Below are 19711 nucleotides of genomic sequence, written 5' to 3'. Positions count from 1 at the left end.
GCGAACACTTCCCGCCTCAGTGGAAGTCCGGTCGCTGCTTTTCGGTGAAACCAGCTGAAGTCCACCTGTAATGGCCGCGTCCACGGACTTTCAGGACGAGGCTGCATGGATTTCCACGTTTGCAGGTAGGAGCAGAGCGAGGAGGCCAAGCTCGGCTCATTAACTGCTGTTGATCCCAACGCTCCACAGGCGACTGCTGTTGTGATTTGGCGCTATATAAATAAAATTGAATAGAATTGAATTAAATCGAACAGGCCACTAACATCACAAACTCTAAATTAGCTAAAGAGACCAAACGGTTTGTGTATCAGGATGTAAACGTGTTTATTTAACATGGAGCCTATGGGGATGGACTCACTGCTGCCTCTGCTGGACGTCACAGGAACTGCAGCTTTATTTAGTTTGAACTTTGGTAAAGTGAAGATGGAGGTTATGAAACACGAATGTTACGGTTTCAAAATCCAGACTTCGAAATGATGTTACAGGGGCTCCTTCCATCTTTTGTATACAGTCTGATCCAGCTCAGATCCTCACGCTGCATGTTTTTCTGCCTCTAACTCTTCGATATTCCCGTGTCATGTTTTTGATCATGTGACTGATGGATGTCAGCGTAGTGCAGGATCTGAAATGTTAGGCAGAGTCACCTCAGCCTTCGTTTCATAGATAAAGTTTAGTCTAGACTCCATTTTCATCTTATTAAGTCAGGCCTGGCTTTAGTCTGAGATGTTTTTAATCCCTCCTCCTGCTTTAGGTGATGGTCTGCGTGAGACGGCTCGATTTGAGTCTGCGATGATGCGATGCTAAACGAATATTGATTTGCTGCAGTGAATCCTGGGGAAAGTGAGCAGCCTCTCTCCGGCTGCACTGAGGGGCTGCTCCTCTGCAGAGGCTGAGCAGTTTAACAGAGATGTTTTCATGCTTTTTTAAGCATCTTTCATTAAAGCCCTCTGCACCGACTGAGGTGAGCGTGCCTCTCCTCCTCCGCCTCCTCTTGGGTGCTGATGATGTTCAGGAGGGCGAGCCCACCGAGGGCCTCCTGCTGGATGGAGTAATGACTTGGAAAAGCTCTTTCACCATCTCCACGGCGAGCCCCCCAGCAGGCCCGCCCCTGGAATGACACTGTTCTGCTGTTTTATCATATCAAAAAGTTATGTTCACAATTTGCACGAACAAAGTCGAACACTGAGGGGAGCGTGGCGGCGGCGCTCCCTCCGTATTCTCAGTGGCACGACTCTTTTGTGCAGATTTTCACATGAAAGCAGCGCTCGTTTGTTTCCTCCAGCAGCTCCTGAATGAGCTCAGCCCGTGGGGCAGATGTCCAGAGGTTACTTAAAGACTGTGTGTTTAATTAATTGGAAAACACTCGTTTTTAGTAGTTATTATTCAAGTATGAAATGCAATCCTTATAATCTGTGCGCACACATAATTAGCACCCGTGGGATTTCAGCATGCAGTGCTTAAGAGAGGAGACGGTTACATCAAACCGGCGCACATCCTCATTCAATGGTTGTTTACACGCTGATCAATGAGTGCTGTAATCAGATGAGAGGCAGAATTTAGGAGAGCAGCGGCGAGTCCATCGGCAGGAAATCAGTCTGCACTCAGATCTGATCCTCTCACCGCAAGAAACGAGGTGCTGGATCTCCGTCCTCAGACCGAAGCTGTTTGCATTAAAGAAAACCTCTACAAACCAGGTGTGAGAGGGGACAGGTGTGAGAGAGGACAGGTGTGAGAGAGGACAGGTGTGAGAGAGGACAGGTGTGAGAGAGGACAGGTGTGTGAGAGGACAGGTGTGAGGGGACAGGTGTGTGAGTGGACAAGTGTGAGAGGACAGGTGTGTGAGAGGGGACAGGTGTGAGGTGACAGGTGTGAGGGGGGAGGTATGAGAGGACACAGATGTGAGAGGACAGGTGTGAGGGGGACAGGTGTGAGAGGGGACAGGTGTGAGGCGACAGGTGTGAGGGGGGACAGGTGTGAGAGGTGACAGGTGTGAGGGGGGACAGGTGTGAGAGGTGACAGGTGTGAGGGAGGACAGGAGTGAGAGGGGAAAGGTGTGAGGGGGGACAGGTGTGAGAGAGGACAGGTGTGAGGGAGGACAGGTGTGAGAGAGGACAGGTTCGAGGGGGGACAGGTGTGAGAGGTGACAGGTGTGAGAGGGGACAGGTGTGGGGGGACTGGTGTGAGAGGGGACAGGTGGGAGAGAGGACAGGTGTGAGGGAGGACAGGTTTGAGAGCGGACAGGTATGAGAGGACACAGATGTGAGAGGACAGGTGTGAGGGGGGGACAGGTGTGAGAGAGGACAGGTGTGAGGGGTACAGGTGTGAGAGAGGACAGGTTTGAGAGAGGACAGGTGTGAGAGAGGACAGGTGTGAGGCGGACAGGTGTGAGAGAGGACAGGTGTGAGGGAGGACAGGTGTGAGAGGGGACAGGTGTGAGAGGGGACAGGTGTGAGGGGGGACTGGTGTGAGAGGGGACAGGTGGGAGAGAGGACAGGTGTGAGAGAGGACAGGTGTGACGGAGGACAGGTGTGACGGGTACAGGTGTGAGAGAGGACAGGTGTGAGAGAGGACAGGTGTGAGAGGGGACAGGTGCGAGAGGGGACTGGTGTGAGAGAGGACAGGTGTGAGAGAGGACAGGTGGGAGAGAGGACAGGTGTGAGAGAGGACAGGTGGGAGAGAGGACAGGTGTGAGAGAAGACAGGTGTGAGAGAGGACAGGTTTGAGAGAGGACAGGTGTGAGGGAGGACAGTTGTGAGGGGGACAGGTGTGAGGGGGGGACAGGTGTGAGAGAGGACAGGTGTGAGAGGTGACAGGTGTGAGAGGGGACAGTTGTGAGAGAGGACAGGTGTGAGAGGACACAGATGTGAGAGGAGAGGTCTGAGAGGGGACAGATGTGAGAGGGGACAGGTGTGAGGCGACAGGTGTGAGGGAGGACAGGTGTGAGAGGTGACAGGTGTGAGGGGGGACAGGTGTGAGAGGGGACAGGTTTGAGGGGGAGCAGGTGTGAGAGGGGACAGGTGTGAGAGAGGACAGGTGTGAGGGGGACATGTGTGAGGAGAGGACAGATGTGAGAGAGGACAGGTTTGAGAGAGGACAGGTGTGAGAGAGGACAGGTGTGAGGCGGACAGGTGTGAGAGGGGAAAGGTGTGAGAGAGGACAGGTGTGAGGGAGGACAGGTGTGAGAGGGGACAGGTGTGAGAGAGGACAGGTGTGACGGAGGACAGGTGTGACGGGTACAGGTGTGAGAGAGGACAGGTGTGAGAGAGGACAGGTGTGAGAGGGACAGGTGCGAGAGGGGACTGGTGTGAGAGAGGACAGGTGTGAGAGAGGACAGGTGGGAGAGAGGACAGGTGTGAGAGAGGACAGGTGGGAGAGAGGACAGGTGTGAGAGAAGACAGGTGTGAGAGAGGACAGGTTTGAGAGAGGACAGGTGTGAGAGAGGACAGGTGTGAGGGAGGACAGTTGTGAGGGGGACAGGTGTGAGGGGGGGACAGGTGTGAGAGAGGACAGGTGTGAGAGGTGACAGGTGTGAGAGGGGACAGGTGTGAGAGAGGACAGGTGTGAGAGTGGACAGGTGTGAGAGGACACAGATGTGAGAGGAGAGGTCTGAGAGGGGACAGATGTGAGAGGGACAGGTGTGAGGCGACAGGTGTGAGGGAGGACAGGTGTGAGAGGTGACAGGTGTGAGGGGGACAGGTGTGAGAGGGGACAGGTTTGAGGGGGAGCAGGTGTGAGAGGGGACAGGTGTGAGAGAGGACAGGTGTGAGGGGGACATGTGTGAGGAGAGGACAGATGTGAGAGAGGACAGGTTTGAGAGAGGACAGGTGTGAGGCGGACAGGTGTGAGAGGGGAAAGGTGTGAGAGAGGACAGGTGTGAGGGAGGACAGGTGTGTGGGGTACAGGTGTGAGAGAGGACAGGTGTGAGAGAGGACAGGTTTGAGAGAGGACAGGTGTGAGGCAGACAGGTGTGAGAGGGGACAGGTGTGAGGGAGGACAGGTGTGAGAGGGGACAGGTGTGAGAGAGGACAGGTGTGAGGGAGGACAGGTGTGAAGGGTACAGGTGTGAGAGAGGACAGGTGTGAGAGAGGACAGGTGCGAGAGGGGACAGGTGCGAGAGGGGACAGGTGTGAGGGGGGACTGGTGTGAGAGCGGACAGGTGGGAGAGAGGACAGGTGGGAGAGAGGACAGGTGTGAGAGAGGACAGGTTTGAGAGAGGACAGGTGTGAGGGAGGACAGGTGTGAGAGGGGACATGTGTGAGAGGGGACAGGTGTGAGGGGGGACTGGTGTGAGAGGGGACAGGTGGGAGAGAGGACAGGTGTGAGGGAGGACAGGTTTGAGAGCGGACAGGTATGAGAGGACACAGATGTGAGAGGACAGGTGTGAGGGGGGGACAGGTGTGAGAGAGGACAGGTGTGAGAGGTGACAGGTGTGAGAGGGGACAGGTGTGAGGGGGGACAGGTGTGAGAGGGGGCAGGTGTGAGAGGACACAGATGTGAGAGGAGAGGTCTGAGAGGGGACAGATGTGAGAGGGGACAGGTGTGAGGCGACAGGTGTGAGGGAGGACAGGTGTGAGAGGTGACAGGTTCGAGGGGGGACAGGTGTGAGAGGTGACAGGTGTGAGAGGGGACAGGTGTGGGGGGGACTGGTCTGAGAGGGGACAGGTGGGAGAGAGGACAGGTGTGAGGGAGGACAGGTTTGAGAGCGGACAGGTATGAGAGGACACAGATGTGAGAGGACAGGTGTGAGGGGGGGACAGGTGTGAGAGAGGACAGGTGTGAGGGGTACAGGTGTGAGAGAGGACAGGTTTGAGAGAGGACAGGTGTGAGAGAGGACAGGTGTGAGGCGGACAGGTGTGAGAGAGGACAGGTGTGAGGGAGGACAGGTGTGAGAGGGGACAGGTGTGAGAGGGGACAGGTGTGAGGGGGGACTGGTGTGAGAGGGGACAGGTGGGAGAGAGGACAGGTGTGAGAGAGGACAGGTGTGACGGAGGACAGGTGTGACGGGTACAGGTGTGAGAGAGGACAGGTGTGAGAGAGGACAGGTGTGAGAGGGGACAGGTGCGAGAGGGGACTGGTGTGAGAGAGGACAGGTGTGAGAGAGGACAGGTGGGAGAGAGGACAGGTGTGAGAGAGGACAGGTGGGAGAGAGGACAGGTGTGAGAGAAGACAGGTGTGAGAGAGGACAGGTTTGAGAGAGGACAGGTGTGAGGGATGACAGTTGTGAGGGGGACAGGTGTGAGGGGGGGACAGGTGTGAGAGAGGACAGGTGTGAGAGGTGACAGGTGTGAGAGGGGACAGTTGTGAGAGAGGACAGGTGTGAGAGGACACAGATGTGAGAGGAGAGGTCTGAGAGGGGACAGATGTGAGAGGGGACAGGTGTGAGGCGACAGGTGTGAGGGAGGACAGGTGTGAGAGGTGACAGGTGTGAGGGGGGACAGGTGTGAGAGGGGACAGGTTTGAGGGGGAGCAGGTGTGAGAGGGGACAGGTGTGAGAGAGGACAGGTGTGAGGGGGACATGTGTGAGGAGAGGACAGATGTGAGAGAGGACAGGTTTGAGAGAGGACAGGTGTGAGAGAGGACAGGTGTGAGGCGGACAGGTGTGAGAGGGGAAAGGTGTGAGAGAGGACAGGTGTGAGGGAGGACAGGTGTGTGGGGTACAGGTGTGAGAGAGGACAGGTGTGAGAGAGGACAGGTTTGAGAGAGGACAGGTGTGAGGCAGACAGGTGTGAGAGGGGACAGGTGTGAGGGAGGACAGGTGTGAGAGGGGACAGGTGTGAGAGAGGACAGGTGTGAGGGAGGACAGGTGTGAAGGGTACAGGTGTGAGAGAGGACAGGTGTGAGAGAGGACAGGTGCGAGAGGGGACAGGTGTGAGGGGGACAGGTGTGAGGAGGGACAGGTGTGAGAGGAACACCTGCGGGGGGGCGGGGGGGGGGGGGGGGGCGGTTTGTATTGTGATGACCTTACGTCTCATCATTCAGCATCAGAGAGGTCATACAGGTGGAACTGCTGACTGTATGGGCTAAACTACACCTGTCTCATCCACCCATTACCTGCTGCTCCCCAGAGTCAGGCTGTGGAGGCAGAAGGCCGAACAGTTACTCCAGCCACACTTCGCAGTTCCTGCCAGTTCCTGGCCTGGTCCCGAGGCGTTCGCAGGCCAGATGAGATATAAAATCTCTCCAGCCCGAAGAGCCCAGGACACCAACGGGAGGCATCCATTCCTGACTCCTCCTGCTCTTCCTCTCTCACCTCATCCTTTACTGTGTCGTTGGCCATGTTTGTTTTCTGATGTGAGGATGGGTTCCTGCTTCTTCGTGCAGTTTAACATCAGCTCTGTGGGAGACGCCGCGTTGGTGGGTTTTTTTTTGGCTGATTCTGAATGTGCAGGCTTTATGAGCGCTGAAATTCTCTCAGTTGATCTGAGGGATGGTTTTCAGTTTGCATTATAACGACTCAAAGTGAGCCCTTGGTTTGTCTGAGGTGCCGGTTTCAGTCGCTCTGTGACACTGAAGCTTTACATTCCAACTCCTGCCTCCATGAATCACACACACGGCCTCTCGTTCAGTCAACTTCCTGTTTTATTTTGAAGGTTCCCCCTGTAGGTTTCTGTTTGCCTTTGTTCATTTTCTTGGCCTCGTAGAGTTCCCCTGGTCCTCGCTTCCCCCTCTGAGGTTCATAGCACGCTGATGTTACCCAGCGAAGAACCTGCAGCTGACCGTTGTCTCTGGACTTCTAGTCTTGGTTGGAAAAAAAAAGAAAGGTGAAATTTATGCTGATCTTGGAGATCTTCCCTCGCTGTCTGCTGGAGCCTCTGTTGGACGAATGATTTTGTATCATTTCTCTGATCACATCAACACAAAACCAGCAAAACATTCTCAAACACGAGAAAATACACAGCACGAGGACGACGTCCATCTGTGATGTGTGAACGTCACCATGCAGTAAATAAGAGAAAACCAGCACACCGCAGACCACGGCCTCTCTGTGTGAGGATCTAAACGTATTCTACGCTAGATTCGACACAGCGAACACCATGAGACCGGACAGTGTGCGCACCGCGGATGACATCAGTGCGCACACTGTGTCTGAGGAGGATGTGCGGAAGTGCTTCAGGAGAGTGAACGCACGCAAAGCTACTGGTCCGGACGGGATTCCCGGCTGCGTCCTCAAGTCATGCGCGGCTCAGCTGGCTGGAGTGTTTACACACATCTTCAACCTTTCCCTCTCTCTGTCTGTAGTCCCAGCCTGCTTCAAAATGGCCACCATCGTCCCTGTACCCAAATCCTCCACCATCTCCTCATTGAACGACTGGCGACCCGTAGCCCTGACCCCCATCGTGAGCAAATGCTTCGAGAAGCTGGTCAGGGACTTCATCTGCTCCGCACTACCCGACTCACTGGACCCCCTACAGTTCGCATACCGCCACAACAGGTCCACTGATGATGCCATAGCCCTGACACTCCATGCTGCCCTGTCACACCTGGAGAAGAGAGACACGTATGTGAGAATGCTGTTTGTAGATTACAGCTCAGCATTCAACACCATCGTTCCCTCGAAGCTGGACAGGAAACTGCAGGATCTAGGACTGAGCAGCTCCCTCTGCAGCTGGATCCTTAGCTTCCTGTCTGACAGACGCCAAGTGGTCAGACTGGGCAGCACCACCTCATCCCCCATCACACTGAACACTGGTGCTCCACAGGGGTGTGTACTGAGCCCTCTCCTGTACTCACTCTACACCTACGACTGCACGGCCACTAGAAACTCCAACATCATTGTGAAGTTTGCGGACGACACTACAGTGGTGGGTCTTATCACCAACGGTGATGAGACGGCCTACAGGGAGGAGGTCAGCGCCCTGACCCACTGGTGTCAAGACAACCATCTCACCCTCAACGTCACAAAGACAAAGGAGTTGATAGTGGACTTCCGGAGGTGCAGAGGAGTACACACCCCCATCACCATCAACGGCGCTGCTGTGGAGAGAGTGAGCAGCTTCCGCTTCCTTGGTGTACATCTGGCTGAGGATCTTACGTGGTCAGTACACATAAACAAAACAGTGAAGAAGGCGCAGCAGCGCCTCTTCTTTCTCAGGAGACTGAAAAGATTCGGCATGAGCCCCCGCATCCTCAGGACCTTCTATCGCTGTGCCATTGAGAGCATCCTCACTGGATGCATCACCACCTGGTACGGCAACAGCACCGCTTACAACCGCAAAGCTCTCCAGAGAGTAGTGCGGTGTGCTGAACGGATAACTGGAGGTGAGCTTCCCTCCCTCCAAGACATCTACAGGAAGCGGTGCCTGAGGAAAGCAGGGAGGATCATCAAGGACTCCAGTCACCCCAGCCATAAACTGTTCAGACTACTTCCATCAGGAAGGAGGTTCTGCAGCATCCGGTCCCGTACCAGCAGACTGAGAGACAGCTTTTTCCATCAGGCCATCAGACTGCTGAACACGTCATAGACACCTCACCCTCACTACTGGAACTTCAACATTATGCACTCCACACTGTACATTAATGCCACTGTTTTGCACATGTCCGACTACCAACCTCTGTATATTTTATATATCTTATTTTATTGTTTACTTTATTTCATTTGTAAAACATGTATATACACACTATATACACACTCACACACACACATGTAGAAAAACATATTTAGTATACACATTCAGTAATGTATATACCTTTATATATTGTACATATATTTATTACTTTTTAGATTAGCCATTTTTATATTTTGCTTGTTTTACGTTATTGTATTTTTGCACAACTCTGTTGCTTGTGAAGCTCGCACACAAGAATTTCACTCGCATGTACTGTACCAGTGTACCTGCACATGTGACGTGACAATAAAAGTGATTTGATTTGATTTGAAGAGGCAGACAAATATCAGACACATGATGTTTGTATGTGAAACGCTCTCCATGAGCTGTCAGTCAAACAGGTAAAACATGCAGACACGTGCATTTGTCATAATCTGATCAGGATCTTGGGCGTGATTGGAAACGGCGTCTGAAGCCAGGACTACGTGATGTGAGCTGGTTCTCTTTAAGAAACATGTGCTGCTCAGAAAGTGTAATCAGGTGTTTCACGTCTTCTTTCAGGTAAAACTACAAACACGATGCAGCCGCTTCAGGACGGCGAGCCTCGTCCCTCAATGCCAGAAGCTCCAGCTGAGAACCCAAGAGTCCACCAGAGTCCCAATGAAGCAGCTCTCTGCTGGAGCACAGACCCAGGTCACCTTCCAGAGGACGACGAGCAGGAGGCACATGATCCAGATCCACCTCAGGACCAGCTGGAGGTCCAGGAAGTAAAGCAGGGTCCAGCAGCTGATGACCAAGAGGCGGGAGGCCAGGAGCAGAAGGAGGACAGAGGTGAGAGGTCACGAGCTGTTGTGTGAGGATAGCTGGACAGAAGCGTCAGTTAAAACCCGGTTCAGGTTCTGAGTGAACTCTGGTCATCATGTGACCACCTGACGCGATGCCAAAGCACACCTGTCAGCAGACAGAGCAGGCTGAGCAGCAGCCAGGTGGAGGTGTACTGGTGGCTCGTTTAAACGCTCCTTCTTTGAGGGAACCGTGGCGTCAGCGGGCATCGTTACAGCGCGAGGAGCACGACTGAAGGCGGAGTAAACGGAGGAGAAGCTATCGCTGAAGCTAGGAGGAAACCCAGCGCTCCTCTGAGAGGAGCTGATCGCGGCGGCGACCATCTGACGTAAATGCAGCAGAGCTGGCGCCGTAATATGACGGTGCAGAGGCTACCTGGGACTTTGTGTCACTCTGGAAAACGTTTGCCAGCCTCAGGAGTGTGGGACAGCTGTAAAATGGTGGCTCTGCAGCGTGTTTGTGATGCGCGCTTAGCTGCGCCAGGACTGAGCCTGAGAAAGGAAACGCAGGGTAAACAAACAGAGGACTGTGGTTTGTGGTTGGCATCGTCACCCTGCAGCCAGCAGCTCGCCTCTGTGCCGCTGCCTCACGCCGTGACCAGGGCCGACAGATTACTGGGAACACGCTGCGGCCGCTTGGCCTGCGTCGCTCCCGCTGCTCCCGATGAAGCTGCTGGTCTGTTTGGAGGCAGAGCTTCCCTCTGTGGTTTCTTCCCTCTGTCACAGGAACATGAGAACCTGAGAGGCTGCAGCAGTCAGAGTGCACCAACGCACCACAACAGGAAGTGATGGAGGTGTGATCACACCTCCACCTCTCCGCACATGTGAGAGCAGCTAATAGATCCTGTTTAAGATAGCAGCACAGGAAATGCCCTTTAACCCTTTAGCACCCAGCAGACAGACAGACACACACACACACACACACAGACAGACACGTATACACACATGTGTACACACACACACAGACACAGACACACGCACGCACACACACACAGACACACATACACGTACACACACACACACGCACACACACACACACACACACACACGCACACACGCACACACACAGACACACGTACACGCACACACATGCACACACACACACACACACGCACACACACACACGTACATGCATGTCATTTTTGGATCTTCCCAACTTGAACTCCTAGGACGGAGGACTAGCCGGATTAAAGAATTTTATTTTTTACTTTATTTTGAGAATAAAGTTGAAATAAAAGCTGAAGTTTCAGCACGAACTGCCGCGGCTCGTGAAGGTCGTACTTTAAGCCCTTCAGCTCATAAACACGGGGCGGCGATGCGGTGACGCTGAACGTGTGGTCAGCAGGAAAAACACAAACGTGGAAAAGCTGGCAGAAACATCTGGACAGACGTGAGGTCATCGATGGTCACGGCATGGAGCAGTAAGAAGACGGCTGTTGTATCACAGGACGGACGATCACTTTGTCTCACTGACTCGTCTACACGAGGCGTCTGTAATCTCAAAATTTCAACTTTGCTCTCAGTAACGATCAGTAACGTTGTTTTTCTGAACGTTGATGCTGACGTTCCTTCGTAGATTTCACCTCCGGAGTTTCTGCTGATGAGTAAATAACGTCTCGATGTAAAAATAAGAACCTTTTAGAAAAACACACAACAATCAGATAAAGGTGTGGGCTTGTCTTCACGTTTGACCTCCATCTGTTTACATGCAGCTTTGCCTCCAGACCCGGACTCCAACCTAACGATGGGGACAGCCAATCAGGACGAAGCCGGGGAGTCAGGCGGTAGCATGCCGTCGCCGGTCGTCACTGAGACAGAGCAGGTGAGTCCAGAGACGGCTCATCTTTATTCATGGTTTCATCTTTGTTGGCAGCGCTCGCAGGTTGCTCTTCTTCTCCACATTTGCTGCTTTGTTCTTTCTGTAAACGGCGCCTCTGATCAAGTTCAAAGCCCGGCCCTCCTGACAGCCTCTCTTCATCAGCCTGACACGTTTTTCTGCGTCTTCAAAACCACTTTTCCTCATTTTCATGTTCCCGTATGCCGAGTTTGTGGGTTTAGAGCGGTAATTATGCGCCGTGTCGCCGCTCGTCACGCTGTGGATTTTAGGCGAGTTTTCAGTAATGTGTTTGTTCGCCGTGAACTATTTTAAATATTCGTATTTTCATTGTGCTGTCTTTTATCTCAAACGTCCTGCTTTTCAGATCCTGACAGACCTCTCTTCTTCCTGTTCCCCGCCACCATCGTCAGCGACTCCACTCGTGTCGTTTTCCACACGCGAATGATAATCAGTATTTTATCAGTGAAGGTCGTTACCCCTCCTGATACGAGACACCGAGAAGCATCCGAATGTCTGCAGGCCGTCACATCTCGTCCCGTCTCATGCATCAAGTCAGTCACATCAGTAAATAAATGCGGCAGCATGCAATGACAGGCCGCACACGCTCAGAGAGCAGCTGACGAGCGTGTGCAGACCAGTCAGCATCTTCCATACAAATTTCACAAGGTTTTCTTCATTTTACTCGGCAACCACTCAGCAACCAGCTGGGGACTTGTTTTCCTTAGCAACCAGAGGTTGCCAGCTGGTTGTCAGTGGCTCTGTATACACGTGCAACCAGAGACCACAGGAAGTGAAGAACATGCTAGTGCTAGCTGCTTCCAGGCGACTGAAGCGACTACCAATGAGAGTGAAGAGTACCTTTGACTGATAATAATGATAATAATAACCTGGTAATAAATATATTAGATGGTCACCTAGGCAACCGGAGCCTGGAACGTCCAACCAGCTCTCAGCTTCTAAGTAACGAACGAATCGCTGTCAGCGTGGACACAGCGTTAGCGTCATTTCCTGTTTTAGGCTTATTTTTCACCGTGTTTTACTTCCCGTTTTTGTGATTTTTCTGCCCCGCCCACATCGTCTCCACCTGTGTCCTGTCTTCCTGATCGTTACCTGGTTTGTTTTTTCATCCTTTTTTTTCTTTTCCATGTTTTTGGGTACATCTCTGTACAGACTCTTGATTATGTCACAAATCAAGAAAGAACGTAAAAACTTGAAAATGAGTCTAAAATAAGTCTGCTGGCCACAGGAAACAGGAAATGGAGGCAGGAGATACTTGGACCTGCAGGGGGAGGGTGGGCACTCCTCTGAGAGGTTTGCATTACCCACCCTCGTGTGAGCGCGCTCACTGACCTGAAGCGCCTCCAAATAAGTTTCCTCTGAAGCTCTGCAGCTCACAGCGGAGGACCACTTAAAGCAAATTGACTTTACTGATGTGAATTATGACGATACTGATATCATGCATAAAGTTATTTACCCTCCGAAGGATTGAAATAAGTCATTCCCTCAGATACGGGGAACTAATATGAATGCAAATAGGATTAGGCTCCTGCATTAGTGTCTGATAAACAATTTACAGGCCTGAGCGTTCACTGGGGGATTCGTTCCACGCGGCGCCTGGAACGGGGGGGTTAACCCTCCACCCTCTGCGAGCGTTCGCCTTCACCACGTCTGCAGAGAAATAAAGAAACGCAGATTATTGGAGAGATCGCCGATTTACGTTTAAATCAGATCCGATCTGTCACAAAGGGGAACTCCGACTGAGGACGACGCAACAAATGGAATTACAGCCAAACCGCGGAGCGAGCAAGCACGTGGGGAACGACGCCCCGCAGGCCGCTGCTGACGGAGTTATTATGCAGCAAGAGTCGAGCCGATGCATCTCAGGTGTGCCCGAGCCTGCAGTGCATCCATTTCTACCTTAAAATTTAAAACGGACCCAGCTTCTTGAGCTTCATCACTGAAGGCAGGAAGGCCATGAGAACACGTGTGCAGAGTTTATCACAGACTTCACTGAAGCAGCTTGCCCACCCTCTGGCTGCTGTCAGACTGCTCTTATTTTGAAAGCTTAGGCCCTTCCTGTCTGGTTGGACATGTTTAGTCTGGGTGTCCTGGCCCCACAACATGAGAAACTCCGATCAAATCGAAGCCAATAAAGTTAAAAACAGACACCGTTCTCGCCACGCTGACTCGTCTGAGGACGCTGAGGTCATCCTGCATCAGAGCAGGATATGGTTTCACTCTGTTACAGCAGCTTTGCATGACTCACAACTTAAAATAATCCTTATTTGTTTTATACTCAACTCATTCTGTGACTGACACAAGCTCCTCCCCTTTTAAGGCATCTTTCTGATGATTGGCCAACTTCTGGAAGCCCAGATTTCTAATATGTCATCATTACCGCTGTTTAGTGAGAAGGTTCCTGTTTCATATTTCAGATGGAAATTTTAAATGTACACCGAATACTTTTTATCTGATTGTTAAAGTACACTTTGTTCCAGAGACTGCAGTACTTTTACAGGTACTCTGTGTACTGTGGGGTAAAAGTGTTATCAGCCTCCTTCCACATCACATGACGAACCTGATCACATGTCCACACAAACATACGATCACGTAGCTCTGAGATTTCTTCTTCGTTGGTGAGACATGTTTATAACTCAGTCGACATTCTGCCTTTGCCACTCCTCGCCGGGTACGTGGCGTTTAGGCGCCGAACACTGACAGCAGCACCGATTAAAGCCTGAGTGGGCGTGTCTTCAGCCTGTGACATCTAAGAACACCTGCGTGTGACGTCAGAAACAACGACACGTAAACTTTATTTGGAGCTTTGGCTGCAGGAGCATTAAATCTATGACAGGAAATGAGCTCTTTAATTAGGCGCAGCTTCCTTGAACATCCGGATAGCCCAATGTCTGAAACGAGCCCCTGCGTGACTGTAACACGCCGGGCTTCCAAACCTGGAGAACCGCGTAGATAGGGCAGCGATGGGTGGCTCGGCCAGCGCGGTGGTCAGACATTTTGTTTATCAGTAAACTCATCTGATGATCCAGCTGATCCAACGAGTGCTTGTTGGTCCACAGAGAAACACAGAGATGGCGGCTCAAGGCCGCCAGCCTGAGAGATGTTCTGAACCTGGGCCTGCGGTCGAAGAAGCAGTGCTGCAGAAAGCAGGCGGACCCTCAGACCTGGTGACCTTCGCGGCGGTGAGTGCGAGCAGGCCGACCTCCGGCAGCGACAGAGAAGACGTGACCTGCTGCGACCTGCTGTCTCTGAAGAGCGACTCGGTATCTTTGGCCAGCGAGTCCAACGTGTTCAGGAGGGTGAGTGAAAGACGAAGAGCCGGGGCCTTCACGCAGACTTCTGTTTCCGGAAATGCCGAGCAGCTGTTGGGATTGGTTTACACCAGCCCGACAGCTGCACCTGTACGAGCGCTGCTGCGTGTTCGTGAGTCTGACAGTAATGAAGTGTTACACAAATCTGCGTCCGTGCACACAGAAACACAGAAACATTATGTGACATCACTCCTCACTCTGAACACGGCACGCCAAAATAAAAGCACAAAAAACAGGAAAGATTTGCTATAAATAGTTCACAGCAACGTCTTTTACGAGCCGATGTGTTGCTTTGGACCGAGATGATTTCTGTGGTTTTAGGCATAAAGAAGAATCATGCTTCCATGATTAACTTATTTATTTATCCATCATGGACTGAGCACAGAAACGCGGAGCTCATTAGAAAGCTCTGTGGGCAGGTACACACTGAATCAGATATAATATCCATGTGCATATCCAGGATGCAGATCCAGTGTCCACAAGCAGAGAACTAGTTTCTTACAGTGCAGTTTGTTCCACGATGAGGACAGAGGGGAGGGTCTGCATATTAACAGGTCACTCGACGATTTTTAAGCATCCATAACATTTGCTGTTTGTTTATAGTGATGTCACTGGTGACATCACGTGGTCACGGTTTGTTCAGAACAAGCCTTGAGTAAGAGTCAGACAACACTACAGCTCTCAGCTGTTAACATGTTACATGTTTGAATTTTTGAATGGAGTCTGGTGTGTGGCTGAGGTTCTCGTCACGTTTTACCCAGACTGTGATGTCAACAGAACCAAAACTAAACCGTAAGTGAAACAGGAAGACCCGCCTTCTCCCATCCATGTTTATCACGGTGGTAATAAAGTGTAACACAAAAACTATTGTGTTTAATTTATTTTTGATGGGTTTATCATTTATTAATGGGTGCTGTGAAGTTCGTTGACCTTAACCTGAAGGATGAGGTTGAATGGAGAAACAGGAGGTGTGCTGGCGCACAGCCTCAGGTGATGTCAGGTGAGCTCAGCCTCAGCAAGGCTCCGTCTACATTTTCATTCAGGTTTTTTTATGCGATCAAATCTGTTTCACCTTTGCCGCTCTGCGTTGTAGATCTGAGTAATCACACGTGTTCGCGCCCTCTCGTTCAGCCTCTCACGTTTACATTTGCACGCCGGCGAGGAAAAGCTGACCCCATCTTGTCGAGATGAACCTCGTGGACTGAACAGACTCCCGCCCTCTGCAGAGGTATCATCATGCAGGCTCGCCTTCATTTGGCGGCAGGCTCCGCATTCCCCCCGCCGAACAAGGCTACAGCGTAATCATAATTCTCTTGACCTCCAGTGACCCCTGCGAGGCTCTGACAACGAGGGCCACACCACACAACAGACGGCGCCGCCTGCTCCAAAATGGCTTTTTCATTTCTTGAACAATCACGCGGCGGCGGTGCTAAATGAGAGGGCAGATTACATAAGGCGGGGGTTCCTGGGGTGAGATGAGAGCTTTTTCTCCAAAACGCCGCAGCCGTTATCGCTCTCATTAAATTCCTCCTCTGACTCGGAGCCTGCTTTGAATCCATCCATCGGAACAACACGGCGGCTGGAAATTCTCAATTAATATGTTAATGTGTGCGAGATGTTTCATCACAGGAAGCAGAGCTCAGCGCACTCACAGGTTAGCGCCAAATTACAGAAGACCCACAAACAGCATCATCCAAGCCCACAGCGGCGCTTTGGAGCAGGACCGTTCAGCAGGAACGGGCCCTGAAGGAGTTCCAATAGAACCCTCCCATCCACAGATGTTTTCCATAAACATACTGTTGGTTGTTATTTAGCTCGTGCTCCAGGGCCGATACGTCCATGAGACCGAGTTTGTGGATCGGGGATTAAATGAGTGAACGTTACCTGAAGTGTCGCCTTACGCTCACATCGACATCAGAGCTGTGTAAAAGTAAAAGCTGGGCTTTTTTCTGCCTCTCTGTGCTTTGGATACGCTTTCTCCTTGGATGCATGTATGAAGAACTGAATTAAATTCACACTTTATGCTGTTAAACTGTGAATAAAAATTATACTTTTGTGTCTTTTGCCATTACTTTATGCAACCAATGCATGTTGTGACAAGTGGAATTATATTTTCTATTTAGCTACTGCCATATGTTAGGCATTCTTTAACAAGGAAAAACTAGTATGTCAAGGACTTTTATTGTGAAAAGAACAGGAAGGCCTTTTGGCACAGACCATATTGAAAAAGACGGACGTAGCTGCAGTGAGACCACCCAATTTCACGCCTCCAGATAAGCGTTTCACCGCTGTCACTTTGGCGTTTTGAAACCAGGGGTTACCTCCTGGTTGTGACTATGACCCCACAAATAATCCTTCTTTCTGAAACATAACATGACCAAAGTTTAAGTCTTGCCACCTGGTGGTTATTACAAACAATACAGGTTCAAGGCACTTCTGCAGTGGCCAGAAGCTGGATCCATGTTTTATACCAGACCCGGGCACGGCCCACAGGTACCACCCAGCCTTCGATCGTCCCTGACAATCACCATTACACGAGTAGACAGGAAGTTTATCAAAGTGTATCAGAGTGTCTGGTGGACTCTGCCGCTCTAAGATGCTGAGAGAAAAAGAAGCATGATTCAGGAGAACAGGTCGGACTGAGGCTACTGCAGGAAATCTGGTTCTTCAGCTGAAAAACTAAGTGCACAGTTTATTGACTTTGTGCTCTGGTGTGTGAGCTGTGATGACCACCACACAGCCCAGTTACCCATTTTTGTAGTGGGACACTGGGAGTTATGGCGAAGCTGGCAGCAGTGCCCTCAGTGAAAGGACTACAACAGTTCATGGAGGTAACTGCACGGAGCTGAAATGGGACAGACTCGGAATGTTTATTACATAGTGACAAAATGTTGTCTTGTTTCATATTTTATAACTGTACATGTAACTGTGACATATACTCTGAGCAGAACTGAGTTCAGTTTATTGGTACTTACCCCGGGTCATATACATATATATATATATGTATATATTATATTCTTACCGTATTTGTGATTCATTCTACACGTGCCAAACAGATTTATTTTATAATATATACTTATTTTATTCCTAAAAAGAGAAACACTTTGTCTAATATTGTGCTCATTAAACAGAAGAATACATTTTCTTATCAAACTCTGTTTTGGTGAAGAATAGAAAACCTGACATTCCTATAAATAATAAAAATGAAATTATAAAAGCAGGTAGTTGAGGAGCCAAGTGCTGCTCCTAGTTCCTCTGGACACGTACAGAAAAACCAGATTAATATTAAATGAAAGTTTAAAAAGTTAATTGAAAGCAATAAAAATTGTACAATAAATTTATTGCAACAAAAATCACAATATAAATGTATCACAGCAACATTAATAACCCTTGCGGGTCTTTAGATCTCCAGCTTCCCAGCATGCATTGCAGTAAGGTTAAAACTCAGTTTTTCCCTCGCATGCACAAAGCCTTATGACGTCTTTTTGTTGTTGTGATGAGTCTGAGGGGAGTCTATGATCAACACTAAAACAAACGGTGATGGAGACATCGCTGCTCTCCCCGTGCTCTCTGATGTGAATACCTGCAGTTAAAGATGAAGATGATCCTGACGGTTAACACAAGCCAAACCCGTCACAGAGGAGAAGCTCTGACACGGAAAAAAGGATGAACCGGAGCTCCTCTGTAATGCACAAAGCTGATTAACTGAACAAGATGAGTAAAACAATGACAGGATAGACGGGAAACCACAGATGTGGAGTCGTCTTGATCAGTGGACTCGACAGACTGATTTTAGTAGTCATGTACAAATCAGTCAGCAGACTGCTGGAGATACTGCTCAGATATCAACATGAAAAGTTTCAAACACATAAAACCACATTGAGCCCAGGTGTAATTAAGCCCCACCCACACCGAGTCACGTGTAACAAGACCTCAATAATCCAGTTTCTTCCTGAGCTGTTGAAAGGATGTTTATTACCGATGCAGCTAGCTTCCCTCATGCACACCTCGATTTAACAGGTAATATAAAGTGTGAGTGAGGCTGAAGACCCTCCTGAAATGAACACCTCGAGTTTAAGCAGCTTCACACAGAGGTGGGATTAAGGAGTCAGGAGCACTTTAAGTAATAAAGCTCAGTTCTGCATCAGTGGAGCGCACCTCGTCAGAGTCTTTAATGCGCTTCTATCCGTCTCGCCGGACTGTTTAGGCGCTTTTAATTTCCAGACGGACTCGCCGAGCCGTGGCTGCGGGGCTCGCCGTTGATTTGAGACATGTGATTATAGGGGAAGCCCCGCCCCCACGGCATCCTGCCTCCTCATCATAATAAATCATTGATGGCTGCAGGCGCTGACTGCCTTCGACTTGGTTTCGTTGCAGTTTTACCCTCATTATGTATCACTAGGACTGAGATAAGTCAGCTTTCATCAGTAATTTGTATGTTTGAGTTCATGTTTATCATTTAATTATAAAAATTGTCCTCTTTTAATAACCTTATTACAGTAAACCGCCAACACTTGATGGTGGATGACTTAACAACATTTTATTCATGTTATGTTATTGGTCTGTAATATCATAGAGGGGGTCGATGAACTAGCGTTGGCTAACATTAGCCAGGAGAAAGAGAGCTCAAACCATGCCGGACGTCCTGATGTAGCCGTAGCGCCCCCTGATGGTCAGCTCATGGTTTTGGTTTGGTTTGTCTGTCGTATTTATTTTCAGTGTATAAATTCATATTATCTTTTTTTTTTATTTCTACAGCCCTTTCCTTGCTTCCTTTCCTTTTTTATGCAACTGTGACTTCAAACTAGGGATGGGTACTGGTGTCCGGTGCCATCTGACATAAACGGTAGTAACCAGACCGAAAAGCAGCGCACATTTCGGTGCTTTATTTCGGTGCTTTTTTTTTCCTGAGCCAATTCTAGCCAATCATTTTACGTTTCCGAGGATAGTAGGCAGGGCCAGGTACGTACGTTCTTTTAGAGCAGAGCTACAGATTAAAAATGCCCAAGGCGAAGCGGTCAAAAGTCTGGCTGTACTTCACAGCAAAAGATGCAAACTCAGCAGCCTGCAACAAGTGCTTTAAGCTGATACTGTCAAAGGAGGTAACACCTCAAATCTGATGAAACACCTGGCGACGCATAGCGTTTTTTTTTAAAG

General features: G+C 50.3%; 1 protein-coding gene across 2 annotated transcripts; it reads left to right on the top strand.

Annotated features, from left to right (window-relative positions):
- On the top strand, nucleotides 1-15420 carry LOC112841769 (uncharacterized). 2 transcript variants are annotated; one of them, XM_025908586.1, is made up of 4 exons: nucleotides 1-125; nucleotides 9108-9377; nucleotides 11101-11210; nucleotides 14303-15420. In XM_025908586.1, the coding sequence occupies exons 1-4, from the start codon at nucleotides 71-73 to the stop codon at nucleotides 14804-14806; spliced, it is 939 nt and encodes a 312-aa protein (XP_025764371.1). In that variant the 5' UTR covers nucleotides 1-70; the 3' UTR covers nucleotides 14807-15420. The 2 variants fall into 2 exon arrangements, with proteins under 2 accessions (XP_025764371.1, XP_025764372.1); XM_025908587.1 differs by lacking the exon at nucleotides 14303-15420 and adding an exon at nucleotides 11590-11861.
- Nucleotides 15421-19711: the final 4291 nt, after the last annotated feature.

Source organism: Oreochromis niloticus, linkage group LG7 (genome assembly GCF_001858045.2).
Source record: "Oreochromis niloticus isolate F11D_XX linkage group LG7, O_niloticus_UMD_NMBU, whole genome shotgun sequence".
Classification (NCBI taxonomy): domain Eukaryota; kingdom Metazoa; phylum Chordata; class Actinopteri; order Cichliformes; family Cichlidae; genus Oreochromis; species Oreochromis niloticus.
The sequence above is the reverse complement of the archived record's forward strand: the minus strand, read 5'-3'. Positions and strand labels throughout refer to the sequence as shown.